This window comes from Nicotiana sylvestris, chromosome 1 (genome assembly GCF_000393655.2).
Source record: "Nicotiana sylvestris chromosome 1, ASM39365v2, whole genome shotgun sequence".
Taxonomy (NCBI): domain Eukaryota; kingdom Viridiplantae; phylum Streptophyta; class Magnoliopsida; order Solanales; family Solanaceae; genus Nicotiana; species Nicotiana sylvestris.
The window spans coordinates 123,157,847-123,178,318 of record NC_091057.1 but is presented as its reverse complement, the minus strand read 5'-3'; the positions used below and the strand labels follow the sequence as shown (position 1 = coordinate 123,178,318).

The 20,472-nt window shown below is 34.7% G+C and overlaps 3 protein-coding genes across 3 annotated transcripts; 2 read left to right on the top strand and 1 right to left on the bottom strand.

Annotated features, from left to right (window-relative positions):
• Positions 1-1,495: 1,495 nt before the first annotated feature.
• On the top strand, positions 1,496-5,433 carry LOC104231064 (large ribosomal subunit protein uL3y). The gene is made up of 6 exons (XM_009783990.2): positions 1,496-1,586; positions 2,971-3,073; positions 3,605-3,715; positions 4,048-4,352; positions 4,496-4,905; positions 5,000-5,433. The coding sequence occupies exons 2-6, from the start codon at positions 2,989-2,991 to the stop codon at positions 5,256-5,258; spliced, it is 1,170 nt and encodes a 389-aa protein (XP_009782292.1). The 5' UTR covers positions 1,496-1,586; positions 2,971-2,988; the 3' UTR covers positions 5,259-5,433.
• Positions 5,434-10,896: 5,463 nt separating this feature from the next.
• On the top strand, positions 10,897-13,327 carry LOC104231065 (uncharacterized). The gene is made up of 3 exons (XM_009783991.2): positions 10,897-11,148; positions 11,934-12,335; positions 12,705-13,327. Exons 2-3 carry the CDS (start codon positions 12,036-12,038, stop codon positions 12,846-12,848), a joined length of 444 nt encoding a protein of 147 aa, XP_009782293.1. The 5' UTR covers positions 10,897-11,148; positions 11,934-12,035; the 3' UTR covers positions 12,849-13,327.
• A 294-nt stretch (positions 13,328-13,621) lies between these two features.
• On the bottom strand, positions 13,622-20,077 carry LOC104231066 (MACPF domain-containing protein At4g24290). The gene is made up of 8 exons (XM_009783994.2): positions 19,769-20,077; positions 19,185-19,461; positions 18,519-18,757; positions 17,761-17,962; positions 16,761-16,829; positions 16,474-16,660; positions 15,779-15,945; positions 13,622-14,558 (listed from the first exon to the last, which is right to left on the bottom strand). The coding sequence occupies exons 2-8, from the start codon at positions 19,443-19,445 to the stop codon at positions 13,878-13,880; spliced, it is 1,806 nt and encodes a 601-aa protein (XP_009782296.1). The 5' UTR covers positions 19,446-19,461; positions 19,769-20,077; the 3' UTR covers positions 13,622-13,877.
• Positions 20,078-20,472: the final 395 nt, after the last annotated feature.

Here is a 20,472-nt window from a genome sequence, read left to right as displayed (position 1 = left end):
TATGCCGACCTGTTTAGACCCTTAGTGGTTTTTTACTATTTTTCCCACTCTATTTATTTTGAAGCCTATTCTTAGTCATGTTTTACCTATTTATTGTTTAAATCTGATTTTATCACTCTACTTCTTAAAATGTGAAAACCGTTTGGGTTGAGTTCCCTGATTTTCACTGATATGTCCGGGTGACTATGAGATTAATGGCTGAGGGAGGTTGAGGACCTAATGGTGAGGATATTACCTTGGGTTGTAGGAGCCCTTTCGGAGTCTGTACACCCCCAGTGAGCATAGTCGACTAAAAATATGGATCGGGCTGCACGCCGCAACGGTTATTGTGATTATTACTATTATGAGACATTATTGAGCTTGAGTGCTGAGTGTGAGTACGATGTGACGAGAGTTGAGCCACGAGTGACTGAGAGATTTGTCTGAGAGGCTATATTTATGAGTGGTACCTTGCCCGAGGGACCCATTTATGACATTTTGTTGGTTTCACACTTCTTTTATAATGAGCCTATGTTGAAAACTGCTAAGTAAATGATTTCAAGTATTTCAATTGAAACTAAAGTTTTACAGAGTAATGGCTTTTAAACTGTTGAGTTTGACTTGATATTTCGTTGAATACCCATATATATGTGATTTTTAACTGCCCGTCACTACACTCAGACCTTATTTACTTTAGTTACTTACCGAGTTGGCGTACTCACATTACTCCCTGCACCATATGTGCAAATCCAGGTGCCCGAGCGGCAGAGTGAGGGTCCCCAGCATTTTCAAAGCTTATCGGAGACCGCAAAGTAGCTGCACGGCGTCCACAACCCTGCTTTACTCCTTCCTATCATAATTTTTTCTTCATTTTTAGACTTATTATGAAATAGTCAGTCAGATTGGGTTGTAATTAGAGGCTCTTGACTTGTGACACCGGATTGTTGAGCCGTGTTGGTATATTTTGTATTGTTTTTTCTCACATTTCAGTGATTTATATATTTCTTGTGAAAAATGTGAGACTTAATCAGTTTAAGAAAAAGGTTTTATAAAAAGAACTCACCGTGGTTACTTGTTGGGTTGGCTTGCCTAGTATTGTGATAGGCGTCATCACGACCGAAATATTTGGGGTCGTGACACTTAGACTTTTAACCATGACAATTATTAGAATATACTATCTCTAAATGCATGGTTAATAGTATATGCCCTAACAAGCTATTATTTATTCTTTCTCTAAATTTTCAAGGAAAAAATATTTTCTAAAAATATACTTTGTAAGTAAAAATTACAACAGATATTATTCATCCAACAAAAAGCATCATTATCAAGATGCTTTGGTGTTTTTGAAAATCTGTATTTAAAAAGAGACTAGATTGTAATTTTGAAGACTTCCGTGGTTCAAACAGGCTATTTTCAAACCCAACAAGTGCAAGTGTGCGACTCACTTCACTACATTTTGCGGCACACAAATGCGGCTAATGAGGGTAAAAACGTCAAAAGACAGTGAGTAGCGAAGCCCTAATTCTATCCGTCCCTTACTATATAAGGTTTCACAGAGTTAGAGCAACCTTTTGTATTGAAGCCGCACACTGCATAGCATCTACGAGGTAACATCGTTCAATTTTTCGATCTATTGATTCATCTATTTTTGTATTTTTTGTCAGTTGTGTTTCATTTTCTTCGAATTATTAACCATTGATATATTGATCTTCTTTGTTTTTTTCTGATTCGTAGATTTATTTTTGTTACCAGCTATCGCATACAGTGATTAATTACGAATGTGTTAGCAATATTTGTACAATTTCTTAGCAATTAGTTGGTGCATGGCTGAGATTTGTTTATATTTCACTAGATCTGATCCCTTTATGTTCAATTTTACTGTACACGCATTTTTAAGTACTTCTGTTAAATGTTAAGCATAAAGCTGGGTTTTAATTTGTTTGAAATATTTTAGTTTTACGTGAATTCGTCACATTAGAATGTTTTAATGTTTATTTTCTGTGGTTTTTTTTTGCGTGCTTTTAGTACAATTAGGCATGTTGGATTTTCCCAAAATTCAGTTGGAGGTGATAGAAATGTACTCCCTATAACAATTGGAGCAAATAATCAAGGCTGGAGTCTCAAAAGGGCTCTTTCACCAATACCTCATTATATTGGGGTATTTGGAAAGAAATACATTTGAGCCCTGAGAATTGGCACATTCTTTGTGCCATAGGCCTTTGGTCAGGGAGCATTTCGATTCATCTCCTAGAGTTTGTGGTAGATTCACATGTCTTATTTGTCTAGAGTATGCTGTCTTTGATACTTTAGTTGTCTCCTTTGTGGAGCTCCTCTTTTCCCTCACCCGGTTTATCTTTACTGACTAAACTTTTAATGTTTTTCGTTGGATCGTTCCTCGTTCCTCTGAACAAGCAGCAAGCCCCCGCAAAATTTTGACATCCTTTTTCTCGCTATTACTTAATAAGCGTATTTTCGATATTATTTGAAATTTAGGTCTAGTTTTTTCCTGTATTGCAGTTTCTTCTTATTGTTTTTTGATATTTTTCTGTTATTTTGATATAATTTTCCAAATTTACTATTTCTTTGAAACTTTTGTAGGTTTTAGTTCTTTACCACATTTGAGAACTAAAGTTATATATATTTTCACTCTTCGCAATCTCTCCTCAACCCTCTTTTTAGTATCATTATTATATATATCAACTTGTCTTCTCACAGTGATCAATCTAAAGAATCAAGTAGATGTGTGTGTATTATTATATTTCTAATGTAAGCACAGTTTGTGCAGTAGGTTATTGACATTTATCAAACTGCTACAAGGACATTATTTTGTCTGGAGATTCCAGTTGTATGTTGTGAAAAAGTAAAAACTAATTTTCTGTCTTACTTGAAATAATGTTTTTCTCACACTAAGCTAAAAGGCAGTACTCTTTAGGTGATTGGCTTATGATATTCTCCTTTAAGGTTGAGGCACTTAGCCTTTTCTTTTTCCAGCTATTACAGTTAAGAAGAATGTCCCATCGCAAGTTTGAGCACCCAAGACATGGTTCTTTGGGATTTCTTCCAAGGAAAAGAGCAGCACGACACAGGGGGAAAGGTTTAATTGTTTTCTTTACCTTGTTAAATTTGCATTCTTGTGCTGATAACAAACTTAATTTACTTGGAGTAAAACTACAGTATAGTCTGGCATCCTACATGAAGTTTGCCTCAAGGTTCTTGAGTTTTTTAAAGTGTACTGATACATTTGTACCTGGGGTCCAGAATTTTTAGAATTTTATGTTTGTGAGTCTATGGTGGCGGACTGCTACTGATGTGTCAATTTACGTGCCACATAATGGGCAGATTTCTGAAAATGAGCTACCTCAGTATTTATGCCCCATCTTGCTCTCTGCTTCTGAAATTCTTTGTGGTTAGGCATCTTATTTGTGCTTCACCCATTTAACTAATAGTTGACCGTCTGCACCTCAGTGTTTCCCTAGTCGTTGTGCATTTCGCTAACATGAGCTTGCAGTAGTTGGTTAAGATAATGTGTTGTGCAATGATATTTTATCAAACGACTTCTAAGTCAGTCTAGATATGATGTCATCATAAATTCTTATATTGTATTCTCTCCTCTTTGTTTATGCAGTGAAGGCTTTTCCCAAAGATGATCCAACAAAACCTTGCAGGCTGACAGCCTTCCTTGGCTACAAAGCTGGGATGACTCATATAGTCAGAGATGTTGAAAAACCAGGGTCAAGTAAGTTTTTTAGAATTTCAAGTTTTCTGCTACATTATGCCAATGCAATACTAGAATTAGTGTTGAGAATCTGAATATGCAGTCAAGGAACTAGGTTTATACAAATTGAAGGTTTTCTCACCCAACAAAACTTAAGGTTATAGAGTATGTCCTGATAAGGAATTACATTTGTTCTAATATAAGGCTTTACTGCATGGGAGAGCTTTTGTATTAAGGTTTATTGAAAAAACTGTAGGCGATAAACAGTTCACATCTTGCAAAGCTTGTCTTTCCAAGTAGGCTTTTGTTAAATTAATACCCAAACTTGTAACTCACAAGTTTTATTTGTGCAGAACTCCATAAGAAAGAAACATGCGAAGCTGTTACCATAATTGAAACGCCTCCTATGATTGTTGTTGGGGTTGTTGGCTATGTGAAAACACCACGTGGCCTTCGCTGCCTTAGCACGGTCTGGGCTCAACATCTTAGTGAAGAGATTAAAAGGAGATTCTACAAGAACTGGTGCTTGTCCAAAAAGAAGGCCTTTGCAAAGTACTCAAAGAAGTATGAAACTGATGACGGTAAGAAGGATATTAATGCACAATTGGAGAAGATGAAGAAGTATTGTTGTGTTGTTCGTGTTTTGGCCCATACTCAGGTATTTGCCAATACAACTCTTGCTATGCCGTACCTCTCTTTGGAAGCTCTTTTCTCACCTTGTTCTCCTTTGATGCACTCAGACCGCCCCACCCTAAGAGTAGTTCAAGCCCCTCTTAAATGTTTATACTTGTTTTTTTGCAGATTAGAAAAATGAAAGGGCTCAAGCAAAAGAAGGCACACCTGATGGAGATTCAGGTTAATGGTGGGGATGTTTCCCAGAAGGTTGATTATGCTTATGGCTTCTTTGAAAAGCAGATTCCTGTTGATGCTATTTTCCAAAAGGATGAGATGATCGATATTATTGGTGTGACCAAAGGTAAGGGTTATGAGGGCGTGGTGACTCGTTGGGGTGTAACCCGTCTCCCACGTAAGACCCATCGTGGTCTTAGAAAGGTGGCTTGTATTGGTGCTTGGCATCCGGCACGGGTGTCATACACTGTAGCTAGGGCTGGGCAGAATGGCTATCACCATCGCACTGAGCTGAACAAGAAAGTCTACAGGCTGGGCAAGGCTGGTCAGGAGTCTCATTCCGCCATAACTGAGTTTGACAGGTTAGTCCTTATAATGCTCTGCATAAGGTGTCTTCATGTTTCTGTTACTTGGATATCACTATTCTTAATCTAAAATTATTTTTCATCTTGTCAGGACTGAGAAGGATATCACGCCAATGGGTGGATTCCCTCATTATGGTATTGTGAAAGAAGACTTTCTGTTGATTAAGGGGTGCTGTGTTGGACCAAAGAAGCGTGTTGTGACTTTGAGGCAGTCTCTGTTGAATCAGACATCTAGGGTTGCGTTGGAGGAGATCAAGCTCAAGTTCATTGACACATCCTCCAAGTTTGGCCATGGGCGCTTCCAGACTACACAGGAGAAGGCTAAATTCTATGGACGTCTTAAAGCTTGAGAAACTGTCAGACCCATATAGTCAGTTCTTGTCAGATTTAAACTTCATTTATGGGATTTTGTGCTACTTGATTTTGTGTTTATTTGATCATACTATGGCAATTTTGTTGGTGGATTACATTTAAAGCTTGTTATTTTTAATAAACCTTTTTGAAAGCTTGCCTTTCCTGATTCAATATCTTGCTGGTCTGCTGTCCTATACTTTATGGTAAAGATTCCGGGAGGTCTAAAAGAGTTGAAGATCCAATGGCTTTCTCGCCCGATTAGAGTACATTGATGTCACTGGTTCAAGGTGTGAAAAATTTGCTTTTTCCTTTCTCTAAAATCATGTTCACCAAAGTGATTGTCGTCTCTTTTCTCCACTTTTTGGAACCAATAACAATCCTAAAGCCGAGTGTTAGAAAATGTTGATTGAATTGAACTCCTGTTTTAGGTGAAGATTTGTTTCCAACTCTGATCATTAGATTTATTTCGACGTTAAACCCATTGGCTCCTCCTTACTTGAAAGCTTGGAATCGTGCAGAGATGCTCTTTTTAAATGGTTTTTACTTTTATTCGCCTTCGTATCTAATCTAGTTAAGAATACGAAGGATTGCTTAAATTTTACATATTGCAAATAATAGATAATACCATTTAAATGGTGCAACATATTGGATGATGTTTGGTATATTATGGTATGATGATGTATACATATTAAAGGGTTTAGTTAGTTAATTCATATACCATTATATATGATGTTCGCGCCTACCTGTAGAAGAATTTAGTTTTTGTACATAGAAAATAGGATCATACATGAAAACTCCAAATTTAATGAGTTTAATTGGCAGCCTCTACCATCGACTAAATTGCTTTGCGAAAGTCGACATTTGGAAAGGGAAAATTTTGTACAAGTTATATATAAACCTGTGGCTCATTTTTTGAAAGATGGGTCAACCGGTCATAGGGTCAAAATCTTGTATGGATTGTACATGTACGAAAATTAGAGCCGGCTGCTATTTTCGTCTAAAATTTAGTATTTTCTTAATTGGTGTGCCTAAAATAAATTGGTCACTTATTGTGAACCGGAGGGAGTATGAGATCTTTTGGGAATAGGATTATCCTTCTTCCAGATTAAAAATCGATTTTTTTAAAATAAAAAGAACAGATAATTTGCGTACTTGACGAAGAAACTACAGTCTTATGTTTAACGTACTTAACATAGGGACAAAAGGCATCATTTCACATGGGAAGCAAGAATGTGAATATAAAGAACAGCAGAAAAAAGGAATGTAATGAGAGTGGGGGGTTTATGCCCTAAAAAGCTACCAAAGGAAATCTACAATGTGGCAAAGAAGCCAATAGCCAAACTAATTACATCCACAACCCAAACATATAAAAACTATATAATATAAAATATATATATTATAGATTAATATATAAAAAATATACACTTTGCTGGATATTATTTTTGAGAGCGATTATACTGTGTAATTTTCCTCCAATATTATGAAATTTCTCTTCTAATAACAACGTCCTCTTGGTTTACAATTTATTTTATATTTTATTTTATAATAGTGGCGTCTACATTCCGCTAATAAGTTTTCGATGGCTCCATCCACCATAGTTTAAGTAAATGAAAAGAAGTTGCTTAGTGTTTTTTATTTTTACTGTAATTTGATTCTTAATCTCTCAAAACTTTTCCACTTAAATCGATCACTAGACCATATCCTTAAATAAATAAAAGCTAAACTTACAAATTCTGTCTAAGTAGCCATCTTTTTCCATCTTTTTCTTACTAAAAGCGACAATGAAATAGAGGAGCAAAAATGAATAATAAACCTTATAAAATGTACTACTTTATAAGATTTGGAACAAGGAAGTGATAACTTTGTTTCTATTGAAGAGACTTAAGTTGAAAAAGAAAGAAAACAAAAGAAACAAAAAAAAGAAAAAAGTAGAGCGCGACTCAAAGAGGAAACAATTTTCAACATTTGCTTTATTCTTCTTTCTTGTCATGATTCATAGGCCATAAGGATCTCCTGTTTTAGAAATAATATATATATATATGTCTTGTACTAAAAATTTGTGCTCTTTCCTTGAGGTGACCCCAATAAATAAAGCAGAGCCATTTTATTTTCAAGACAAAAATGGAAAAGGGAAACAAATTCAAATAATAGGTAAGAGATTAATATTATCTATTAAAAAGAAAAGGAATAAATGGGATGATTTATTTTACTTTACGGAAATTTATGCTTATTTTTCTCTTCCTTTTTCTTGCGTATTGGCTTGGGGTGGGATGCAGTAGGTTTTGAACCCCCTTGACCACTAAACTACACTTTTGGATTGTGTTAAGGGTATTCAAAACTTAATATATAGAGATAAAAAATAGATTTTACCTTATATATACAGTGTAATTTTTCGGCGAAGGGTGTTCGGATGAACACCCTTGCGCCCCCCTAAATCCGCCCCTGGTGGGATGTGGGTGTTTTTAGGGAGTCAATTATTATGGTTACTCCACTATTCGAAATTATCTAGTTAAATCACATTCCTTTTACTTGTAACGAAAAAGTCAATAGCACTTAGAAGATCACTCAACTAGATTTCTCAAACTTTCGGTGGACAAATACCTATTTTGCTCTCTAAATTATCGACTTTTATCTTTCTATTAAATTTTTAATATTATATTTTTCCTCTTTTTACTCTATGTTATAGACTTACCTATAATTGGGCTGCTGATTTTATGACGAGTTTGGCTCAATATGTCAAATGCTATTGAAACTAACGCAATTCCCCTTTTATTTAACTATTATCTAACTAGTCTTAATGTATACATGTTACACATGTACCTTGTTTCAATAAGTAACCTTTTTAAATCACATAAATATTATATTAAAAATTATTTTTGCGTTATAAAATAATAGTTTAAGCACCTAAAATTGATTACAGTAAAAAATTAATTAGAATAATTTATTCATATCAATAATTTGAGAATAACAGAAAAATTCTAAAAACTATTTATAAAAGTGAGAATTAAAGAGAATACAAGCTTTTAACGGATATATTTAATGCATGTAACATAAAAATTAATAATTATTTAAAATAAATGTAATTCTCAATTATTTATTCTATAGATAAGTTCATAAAATAGAATAAATAGAGAAAGAATTATAATATTAAAAATAAAAATTAATAATTTAAAGGGTAAAATAGGTATTTGGTCGAAAGTTTGAGAAATCTGGTTCATTTGAGTGATATAGAAATAGTTAATTGACTTTTCTTTTACAAACAAAAGAAATATGATTTTAGTAAGTAAATTTAAATAGTTAGAGATATTATTTGAATAGTAGACTCTGTTTTTAGGACATCATACATAGGTGAAAAGGTTTGTAATTGCTCTCGTAGCTTTTGATAGACAAAAATCTTTATCTTGAAAATCGTCACTCAATGAAAAGGACGGGAAAAAGAAGAAGCAAATGGTTCCTTGATCTCTCTTCCTACCATCATCTTTTTGACGTGAAACCAAATTAACCAGCCCAATAAACTTTATAATATTAATTAAATCGAAAATGAAACTCTTTACATTTAGTAATTTTTTGCATTTCTTCTTAAAGAAAATTATGAGAATTTAGGCCATTCTCATAGGAAAAATTGAGGTGGGGTGGGTGGATAGCTTAAATATAAAAGTGGAATTTACCTCAAATAATTCAAGAATTTATTTGAGCTACTAGTAGTGCTTCTGACAAAAAGTTTGTGGGGTTTATGAGACAAAGATTTTAGTAGGTAAATTGAGGAATATATGCAGGAAATTGTCTCAATCACTTCCTTTTTCTAGCTTTTCTTTAGTTTTCTTTCTTCTCTTGAATCATGGCTCTACTGCTATAGCATTAGCTGTAAGATTATCAAAAACTTCACCTGCTGCAGCCTTTGTTTATTTTGTTTTTTATTTGTCAGCTTTTCCTTATCCTGCCTATCTAGTTGGAGATCATTTTTATTTTCGTATGTTTTGCCACCTTTGAGTGATAAAACCTTATGTTGTTTTTGTGCATCCACTTTTATAGAAACTTTATAAGAAAATCTCTGACTATAAGATATCTTCTTGATAAAGAAAATCATAGTTTTATACCTTTTATAAAGCATGAATTCTTTTCTTTTCTGAATATTTTAGTTTTTTTAAATAAATAAAGATCTTATATTATTTCACCTCGTATCGACCTGTATTAGGTCTTGATAAAAGGGTAATGTCTCAACTTCGAACTTAAACGACCAGTGATTGGGGCAAAAAATAAATAATAATTTTAACTTTTTTACGCTATCAGGTCATCAAAAGATAAATTTAAGTAACTTTTTTGATAAGTGGAAGTATAGGGGTGTTCATGGTTCAGTTTGGATTGATTTTTTCCTAAAAAGAAACCAAATCAAATAAGTCGATTTTCAAATATTAGAACCAAACCAAACCAATTAAGTCGGTTTTTTCTCGACTCGGTTTATGTCGGGTTTTGTCGGTTTTTCGGTTATTTGTCTTTTCTTAAATACAAGACATACACTAACAAATACTTATCCGGAGACCATATTTTCAACGTAACAATATCAAATCAATTGTTTTTGAGAAATCTATTATTTACCAAGATATATTGATGATAATTGAATCAAATAGTGATGAATAATTAAGGACTCAATTAAAAATATATTATTTTTAATACGAAATGGATTCTTACACTTAACAAAAGAAAACTACCAATCAAACTAGAATGTAAAAGTAGAGAACTATACTAAAAGTGCAAATTATTAACATTTACCATTAAATTTTTGAAACTTTGTATAAAAATATACACATATATAGGTGTAATAATAAATTTGAAATAGCTACTCCAATAGTCGGTTTTTTTGGGTTTTTTTCTGATTAAAACCAAAACCAAACCAAATTTGATCGATTTTTTAAAATTCAAAACCAAACTAAACCAAACCAAAAAGTATCGATTTTTTTGGTCGATTTGGTTTGGTTTTCGGATTTTTATGAACACCCCTAAGTGGAACTAATTACTTGAAAAATAAAGCAGGCAACTTGATGTAAGATAAAACTGCATTGATAATACAAAAGTTCTTTACACAGCAAGTATATATGGTTTGAATCCGAATATAATTAGCAATTAAAAAGTGGAAAATAGGGTTGAATTTAGATAATAGGAAGCCATCAATAATGGTATCTTGAGAGTGAATGCTTTTGCAAGCATCAAGAGGGGTCACCCTTTGCTTTAGGGTCTGCAGACAGGAGGGCAAACACTTTTTTATTTCTTTAAGTTTGCTTCCCTATATGTCCAAACAAAGGTATAGCACTGATTAAGTTTGGCATCAAGATTATGAACAGCGAAGAACAAGAAAAAGAAAAGTAAAATAAAAGGAAAGGCAACAAAATAAAAAAAAGTTTAAATTTTGTGCACCGGCAATATACAATTTTTTTACACCGTCAGGTTAAGATTACATACAACAATAGGTAGCTAGCTGTCTAAAATAATTTTGATTTGGTAACATAAAGTATACAACAACAACCTGCTATAACCGGTTAAAGTACACTGATATTGCACAAATTCATTGCATTATCAATGTGTATATAAGTTATGTACAAACAAAAGTCTACTAACTAAGATTATCATATAATTTTGTCTTTATATTTCTTTCTTAGTTATAAAGCTACCTAGTTTGAGCTGTGTTCTTCAGCTAAATTGGAGTCATGTGTTTATCTGTTTCTTCCATCACATGAAACATATAGAATATGATTTTGTCTTCCTCTTAGGATTAAACCCCATTCCTTGTGAATTTCTCTTACAAACATATGGTTGTTCATCACTATTCTTGGTTCCAAATAGATAACATCACAGACCAAGATTAAGATCCCTATTGAGTCCCCTTTCAAGGTAATAATCTGAAACTACCCAATTCTTGAACCCCAAAATTTTAGATTCTTGTGTGGTTTTCCTACTATTCTTCAAAGTGTCTTATCATTATCTCTTTCCTGCATTTCTTATGTGATAAATGAGAATCTTGTTGTGTGATATATTATTCTGATGGTGTTACAAAAATGGGAAATTGATATTAAAAACTGATCCATAACAGCATAAGTACAGCCAAATGTGGAAAATAAAACAACTTGATGTTGAAGTAAGATTATGTGTGTCAATAAAGGGAATGGTGTTAATAGTTTCTGCTTTCTACTAAACTACTTCTCTGGAGATCATCATTTGCATAATAAAATAATGAAAACAAGAAGACATGATCATGATATTTTCAGAAATGAAATAAACCTCTCTTGACTTCAAAGCAAAAAACCAACATTTGCTACCATGAAGTTGTTTTTTCTTGAGCTTTATCACACAGAGTAGGAAGTTCTAAATTCTCATGATGAAATAAGGAGTCTTCTCTTTGAAATGTACAAACAAAATGTCATTATATGCTGGCATTAGTTAATCCTCTTTGCCTTAGAGACACAGAGGATAATATCTAAGATAGATCCTTATATATTCTGCCATTCAAGCAGAGGACGGATTCATGATTTAACTTAACAGATTCAACTTTTATGTTCTCACCATTAAACCCATTGCACTTGAGCAATTATAGGTTCAAAACTTAATATTTATTGAAATTTTAGTGATTTTTAGGTGTATTGGTATCAGCCTCTTTGCCTTTTTCTTTTGTTTGACAGGCATTTATAGTTAAACCAACTATTCCATTTAGATTACTGCATCACTTATGAGCTGCTAGCACTCTTCGGCTCAATTTTTATAGAGATTGATCAGAAGTTGATATGAGTATGAGTGAACAATTTGGTTCAGAAAGATCAAAGCCATGGAACATTCAGTCAAGTTCAGAACCGAGTCCTTCCCAAACACAAGTTAACAGACAAGGACAATGGAAGAACTTTGGCACATCGATGGATGCCATTTCTTTTGGTTTTGTTGCTACAGCTATCCTCATATCTATGTTTCTCATCATGGCCATCTTTGAACATCTCTTCAAGCCTAGCCCCCCCTTCTCTTCGGCTCAAGATAGTAGAAACAGTTCCTTGGAGTTGGGCTCGATTCAGAAACGTGCAAGTTCACAAACAGTAAGTTCCCCAAATGCATTTAAACAATTTGTCCCTGAAAGTGATGTTGAGAAGTTACATAAAAACTATTCACTTCTCCAATACTTGAAAGCCTGCTAGAAGTAATTCATCTAGAGTAAACACCAATTTTATACTAGTGCTTTTTTCTGTTGTTTCCCGGTATATCATGCCTATTAATCCCTTTTACTTCTTTCTCTAGAGCATCTTTTGGTTCAAACATCTTTCCCTCCACATGCTTTATAGGTCTAGAATGAGCTAATACTCAATTCAAATAAATTTTCTGCAACCATCTAAGAAAAGGCAGAAGCAAAATCTAGTTTTGAAGATCAAAGTACCAATATGATTAATTATTATTTTTTGTTTGCACAGGTAGAAACACCATATCCGTCAGATTACACAGTTTTGATGCCAGGACAACAGTATCCTACCTTCATTGCCAAGCCAACTCCACTGCCTTGTCCAAGGGAAGGGGTTTATTGGCCTTCCCATGGACATAGTTTCCCCTTCTCTTAATGTTTCTAAAAGAATAGTTAATTTTATCATATGTTTAAATCCTGGAAAGAATATTTATGTAATCTTAAAAAATGTCACCAATCCCATAAGCTAGCACTCTGTTACCCTACTACAACAACAACAACAACAACAACTCTGTTACCCTACTCTGACATGTAAATTAGCTGTCAGACGAAAACTGAAGTTTTGCACATTAGGAAGAAGGAAAATTTGGGTTGACGTTGGATTGTTTTTGTGTAACATACTGTCTTTTCGTCTATTGACTGAGTTCCCCTTTTTAGTTTTATCTCTTCCAATATGTGAGAAGTGGGATTATTTGATATACCACTTGAGAAGGGTGCACACTCCAGAAGAAGCACTGTGCTTCGACTTGCGAATATATCACCTAAAATTCAGTAGGCTAAGTTTTCAGCTTTTGTTCATTTGGAGTAAGCTTCTTTTACTATGTAATATTTTACCAATTGAGCTTGTGCACTTCATTCTACTTCTATCAGCTTAATTCTAAGATTATGGCTAATGTTTTGTGCATGAGTCTGAAATGGATATCAAACCTTCACCTTATGAAAACTGCAATGTGAGAACAAGAATAACTTCCATAGATGACCAAACAAAAAAGGAAAATCGAAATACATTGTACCTGTGGCTTCAAATTTTTGCAAGTCATACTCAGGTTCTCATCTACCCACTCAGGATTCTTGTTAGAGTTGATCTCAACCAAATAATAGTTGATTTTCCTGATTGGTTTAGCACCGAAGTCAGCAATGACGCATACATTTGAGAGAAAATAAGTTAAAATTATATTACAACCAACATTGTCAAGATTTACATTTAGCTTGAAACAAAAGAGAGAACAAACATTACAGACATCTCAAAGTACAGAATCAGTTGCCTATCCCCTTTTTAGGCACTTTCACCAGGTTTTATACAACAGGTGGTTCAACATCGACAAAGTCAGCAACAAACTATGCTGCCACTTCTCCCTCTAGAGTTTCATTTTCTGTCTAAGCATAAAAGAGAACCTATTCTCATTTACTCTGGTATTTCATCGTCGGGTTGTATTACAGTAAGCAAGGAATATTTGACCCTCAGACAGATCCTTCCTTTCTCAACCATAAGCCTTGCACCGGAAACAACCCAATAACCGGGAGGTTCTTGTGGTCCTCGAGTCATCTCAGTAGTATCGACAAATTTCAAGAGCTTAGGGGCTTGCACAGGAACGGGAGGACCACCAGGGTAAATGGCGGAATTTATGTTCACATCAGCTGGCTGTGGAGGTGGCTTCTGAACTGATGTAAAGTGCTGGCTAATGAGAGTTGATATCAGTCCAGATTTGCGGGCCAACCCAGGGGAACCATCCCACTCCGGGTGCTTTACCATAGTAGCTCCCATGACAGTCGAGAAACGGAGTCTCAGAAAGAGGACCTTTTTAAACCCGCAGTCCCCAACTTCCAATTGTGCTCCAGTAACAATGTTAAGATCCTCATAAGATTCAACAGGAGCAGTGCAGACATGAGAAAAGTTCTTCCATTGAACTTTTTCATAGTATTTGCGATCATATGATTCTCGTTGAAAATTTCCATTTGGATCATCTTCAAGCTGGAAGACTTTAGGAAGAGATGAGAGATGCTGCAAATGCACAGCTAAGCGGTTACTCCTTTTACCTTCAAGATACAAACGAAGTCCAGTCACTGGCCTCTTGCCAACATCAACCTGCAATGAAAAATATGAATCACATGGATGCCTAGAAAGAAGGTAGTAAGCAGACTTTTCAACAGTGTTTTCCCTTCCTTCCTTTCCTGATCCCAAGCATTCGGTACAAGACCAAAAGAAACTAATGAAGCCAACTGTTGTTGCAGTGAACTTAACTTACTAAAATCTTAATTGGAACTTAATAGAAACAGCCTTTCTGAAAGACAGAACAGTTAGCTGTACACTCCAAGCTGCTCCTCACCCATAATAGTTCACTGGGGCATGCGTTGTTATTTAAATGAAGAACTAATGTTATAGTCTCACATCACTTCGAGAAGATATTATTACTAGGGATCATGTGTATTAAATATATGAAGAAATACAACCAAATCCTACCGAAAAAAAAAATGTCATAGTTGACGTTGACCTCTCTAACATACCCACCAATAAATGTCTCCTGATTTATATGCCTTGAACTGTTACAAATAAATCAGAGATAATGATAAGAGATTTTTTATGGGAAGGAAAGAAAGGGGAGAAGAAATTTCATTTGGAAGATTGGAGAAGTACAAGAACCCCTGGTTCATTTGGGGTTAGGATTTGGATTGTCCTCATTTAACATGGTGCTACTAGGGAAATAATAAGATTTGTTCTAGAGGAGAATAATTTATGGAAAAAGATAATAGCCATTCAGTAAGGAATTTCATAATAGATTGTCACGGGTGAGGTGACAAACTCTCATGGGGTGAATTTGCTAAAAAAGAATTATGAGAGGCAAGGAAAAGTTTACTAAATCTGTCGACTATATTGTTGATAATGGGAAATAGGATACACTTTAAGAAGGATGCATGATCTGATAGATAACTTTGAGGGAGCATACACACCACAATTTGAACAATGGCGAGCTTGAAGAGTTCCTGTGGAATACTTATGATGGCTACTAAGGTGAGATGGGGAGACAAAGATGATATACTGAGGGTCGAGAGCAAAACCCTTAACTGTGAGATCACATTACACTGAGTTAGTCGAAGAACAGGGAAAAAGGCGGTGTCAAATAATATATGAAACACCAACGCCCCAAATAAAAAGTAGCTTTTCCCCTTGGTATGCAGTGTGGTATGCAATGTTAATCGCATATAACTTCAGGAAGATGACAGGATTATTTTAAGTTGGTGTTGCTGTGTAAGGAGTACAAAGAGGATATAATCTCAAACTGAGGTGTTAAAATTAAGAGAGCTCACCGGAGTGGTGTTCACATAAAGCCTGGGACCCAATAAACTAAACTGCAAAGATGCAAAATTTGAATGCCTTCTCTGAGGACCAAGCGGAAGATCACCGAAGATCGGTGCCCACTGCCTTGGCAGCTGAAATTCCAAAAACTGGTGAAGCTCTTCAATTGGTGGTTTATCTGCATAATAGACAACACTTTATATAAGGGTAAAGCATATTTCCCGGTAATCATAATAAACATCCAAATGCAGTTAATTGACTATCAAATTTCTTAGGAGCCGTCTCAAAAAAATTCAAAAAGCTTTTTGAAAAATAATGAAAAAAGAAGTTCATAAAGAAAAGGTTTTTAGATAACTGCAGATTTTTGAAGATTTATAAGAGCTTTATGAGTGGAAAAAGATTTACTCTCTTCTTTTTTGTTTTCAAAAAACTTTTTGCAAGATTTAAAAAATACTCCACGAACAAATGAGATGTTAATATTTTGAGAAAATGCAGACATTTAAATCAGCCATCATTCTTTAGGATAATTAGCAGAAAGCTGCAAAATTAGCAGGAAATCAGCAGGCCCTCCTACCTTGTATCATTTGTCAATAACTATCAAATGGAAATGTTACATTTGGCAATGTACATTGCACATAGAAGTCTAAAACTTATATTGCATAGAAGTTAGAGGCAAGAAAACAACAAATATTGTCCTCTAACTTACAGCGCAAGTACAGATTTATAGCATGACTCAAAAATCCACTTCCTGAGATGCCACTCAACAGTGAGGTGATAGGGATGAAGGACATTGAGATCACATCAGGCTCCTGATGTACACTTTGTAACCACTGATTATGCGTCAAGCCTCTGCTATCACCTCCACCCCTCCTCTTGCAAATGCTAACAGTATCCTGCCATTTCAGCAGCCAATTGACAAATTGCACAAACTTGTTTCAGAACTCTAAAGTGCAGAAAATTTAACAGACATGATGGAGACCCTATACCACATACCTCCTTATGTGTATATGAACCTGATATGTTGGGATCAGCAAACCTTAGCCGGTGCTCCCTGATCTCAAACTGAGGCAACATTTTCAAAATTAGAGACTTAGGCAATAGATTCATAATAACAGTAACACACCAATATGTAGTGAAAAAATTTCCAATAATCTAAGGGTTATGAAAAAAAACCCTGATTTTGAACCTGACAATATGGATTTCAACTAACATCCAACTGTCTGACAAATGCACCTATAAAGTAAATCCATCTGCAGATATTAATTATATCTGCCTATACGGTCATAGAAGATCTTACTAAGCTTTTCTCATCCAACCATTTGCAGAGATTTATATATAGCATTTCAAAAAAAAAATCCAAGGAGATTGAAAGGACTTTCCAAAACAGCCAAGAAAAGGAAAGGTTGACAATTTTGACCGTTCAAGCAACAATGATGATATGTAAATCCCTAAATAACTGAAAGCCAACTGCACTTGAATTAATTTTCTTTTTTTATGAAGAAGCCAATTGCACTTAAAATATTTGTGTCAAAAACATTTTTGAGTCATAAAGAAATAAGATTAACATAAACACGTAAACTTCAGATTATCTTGTTTTTGAATCCAAAGGAGCTGACCCGCCATGAAATGCTTGTATTAAGTAATATGCTCAAAGGTAATCAGTGATCATCCTTGCTTCTACTGTAAATAGCACCTCAAAGCTGGAGAATGTTAAGAACTTCTAATGCAAGTTGAACGTATTAGATAGAAGGCACCAACTAGTGTTGTTTAGATGGTCAGATGTATAAGTGCTTTAACACGTACAACTAAAATTCTAGGGTATTTCTGAGTAGTGTTGCCAAAGTAAGAAAAGAGCTGTCATTTTGATAAAAGAAGTAAGAAAAATGTGATCAGCATACGGTTTTTGAAAGCTCCATATAAGAGTATATTTCATGTGTGTGTGTTAGTGTTTGTTGTGATTGTGGAAATAGGAGGGTCAGGCGAGATCCTTAACCTTCCCGTTCTGATGTGCCTGCTCAGATCCTATTCCGCCTTGTTCATTTGCACCTGAAAACCTCTTATCTGCCATTGCCTTCAAACGCTTTTGCACGTCCGCAGGGAGAAGGGAGGAGGAGTGCTGCTGTTTCATATATATTACATCCTTTCCTCCCATCTTTATACCAACAATGACATGAGTACCAAATTTTTCAATAAACCTGAAAAATGAACAAAATTTCACGACTAGTGTGATAGAGTTCTATAGACTAGAACTGTCCAGTAAACAGTGTGTTGCTTGTACTTGACCAATTTATAAATGACATTAAAGCAGGTAAATACCAGATAGTGGCCTAACAAGCAGTTGGACCAAAGCCCTCTAACTCCAATTTGTAACTTGAAGAGTTATGTGATTTTGGTCAAACTAGAATGCCTCAAGATAAATAAAAGAATATGCAAAGAACTCAAAGGACGTTGAGGTACAGTTAATATTGAGGTGTCATTAACTGATTCCTTTCCCTTCCCTTGCATATATTTTTGTTTAGAATTTAAACGGAAACAGAGTGTAAAAGTTTGATTAAACAGTAAGGGAAGAAATTAAAGCGAGGTCCAGATGGAGTATGGATCTGAAGGAGCTTGTTTTTTCAATTGGACCTCAAGATGTTCACATCGATGACCAATCTCCTTCAGACAGAAATCCAACGAATGGAAACTATCTTGAAATAAGATATCAGAAAAATATCAATGTTTATCAGTATAAATATGTAAAAATATTACCTTGCTAATGCCGCAGGATCCCATGTTGATGGAACTTCCTTTTTAACATAATCGCACAGCACCATTTGAGATTTTTCTAGAGCAACAGAGTATAATGTGATGAACACACCATCAAAAGCAAGGGTCTTGGTGTATGCTGCATCCTTCTGCCAAGAACCAGAAAACTCGAACATAGTATTGAAGAGCCCTGAAGGAATTTTACCAGTCACGGATACTTCCTGATTGAACTGCTCTGACATCTGCAGTTAAAGCAAGGAACTTGTAGATTGAGCACAAAAATAAGACTGGCAAAATTTGCAGAAAATAGCTACTCTGCTCAACTTTTCAATAATTAACAGCCGAAAAAAGACTAGAAGTACATGTACAAAAGTGAGTTATTTTCCCATTTATTTTTACCTCGGAGAAACTAAAAGACAATAACATGAAGATAGCATCACCGCTCCTACTTTAAGAAATTATACATTAAAATATTCCTACTTCTTAGTATAATAACCAGCTGGCATCATAAAATACATATAAAATAGCACATTCACACAACAACCACAACAGATTCTAACCTCTTCATAGAAAAGCAAATAACATCAGCAACACGATATCACTATAGCAACTTAAAGGTGTAGGGAACATAAGATTCAATGACCAAAGACAAGTAGAAACAGAAGATACCTGCTGGAAAGAAAGAACATCAGAGCGAAACCTGGTGAGTTCTCCTTTATCGCATTTGATAGATTTTGACACATTAGGGATTGAAATACCACCAGGAAGCACAACCTCCCGGCCCTCATCTTCATCAATTTCAATTAAACGCCTATTACCCGGATGACCTTTACAATACTTGAGCCTCAAGTCCAATGATATATCATATCCACATCCTATTGACTCAATCGCAACCTTAGCTGCTTCAGCAGCAGGTAACTTCAACGCCATTCGTCACAACATCTTCCTAATTTCAAAAATGACCTCACTTACAGAAATGTTCAACATTACCACACATGCAAACTATATATGAAACAATGTGAAAGTCACTGCGTTTACTGAATAAGTCAAAAGACAGCTGTAACTGAAGAACTATCAAAAGTTTCGAAAAAACATACAATATCAATCTGGAAACTTGAAAAACTCAATTCCCGAGCTGAGAAATGCAATTTTTTCTTTTTTGCATCAAATTAAATACACAAATTCAACAACAAAACCCTAGAATCACGCCGTACACGTGCATTTTTTACGTAAATATTCAGTTCACGATAAACCTTGGAAATAAATCGGCGACTCGAAACCCTAGCTGAGGTGTATCAAAATAGGGAGTTGAAGATCCAAAGATTTTGCATTGACTTAAGATTGAAGCTCAGATCTAGAGAAAGAACTTCGAAGACTACGGCGAAGAATTTCCGAAGAGGATTTATTTGAGGTTAAAGAATAAAGAGGGAATAATCGCGAAATGGAAACTCTGTGTTTAATTGTTTTTAGCTTTTTATGGCAATTTTATTGTATGAGAAAGAAGATTTTAGTAGTGACAGGAGTGGAGTGACGGCGTCAACGGGGATTCTAAGTTGACTAACACTTTTACGGTCTTTAATCAGTGAAAGCAACACTGGTGATGTCCCAACAAAAGAGGGAAACTATGTTATAAAAATTAAATTACACTAAACATCCTTTAATATGACTTAATTATGCAAACATCTCTTAAATTTCGTATTTCTACACTTTCACCCCCTATATCGTGACAAAATTTTCATTTTACTAGGATGTTAAATGTTTATTTGAAAAGAAAAAAGATTGAGGCAGATCTATAGTTAATACTATTAAATATATAACTAAAAAATAAATCAAAATTACAATTAGAAGATCATGTGTACTTAATTACCTTATGAACGTTAGGGAAGAAACAAAGATTTGTTACAAAGTTTTCTTTACGCTTTTGATTAACAACAAATTTTAAAAAAAAATGGAAAAC

Bases quoted from the DNA above. Each gene is read 5' to 3' on its own strand.
- LOC104231065 (XM_009783991.2), top strand. From the start codon at position 12,036: ATGAGTATGAGTGAACAATTTGGTTCAGAAAGATCAAAGCCATGGAAC. The intron at 12,336-12,704 runs GTAAGTTCCCCA...TTGTTTGCACAG, and splicing joins AACGTGCAAGTTCACAAACA to GTAGAAACACCATATCCGTC.
- LOC104231064 (XM_009783990.2), top strand. From the start codon at position 2,989: ATGTCCCATCGCAAGTTTGAGCACCCAAGACATGGTTCTTTGGGATTT. The intron at 3,716-4,047 runs GTAAGTTTTTTA...TTATTTGTGCAG, and splicing joins TGTTGAAAAACCAGGGTCAA to AACTCCATAAGAAAGAAACA. The intron at 4,353-4,495 runs GTATTTGCCAAT...GTTTTTTTGCAG, and splicing joins GTGTTTTGGCCCATACTCAG to ATTAGAAAAATGAAAGGGCT.
- LOC104231066 (XM_009783994.2), bottom strand. From the start codon at position 19,445: ATGGCGTTGAAGTTACCTGCTGCTGAAGCAGCTAAGGTTGCGATTGAG. The intron at 16,830-17,760 runs GTTAAGGATCTC...ATGTTGCCTCAG, and splicing joins AGGCACATCAGAACGGGAAG to TTTGAGATCAGGGAGCACCG. The intron at 16,661-16,760 runs GTATGTGGTATA...CTGAAATGGCAG, and splicing joins GTTCATATACACATAAGGAG to GATACTGTTAGCATTTGCAA.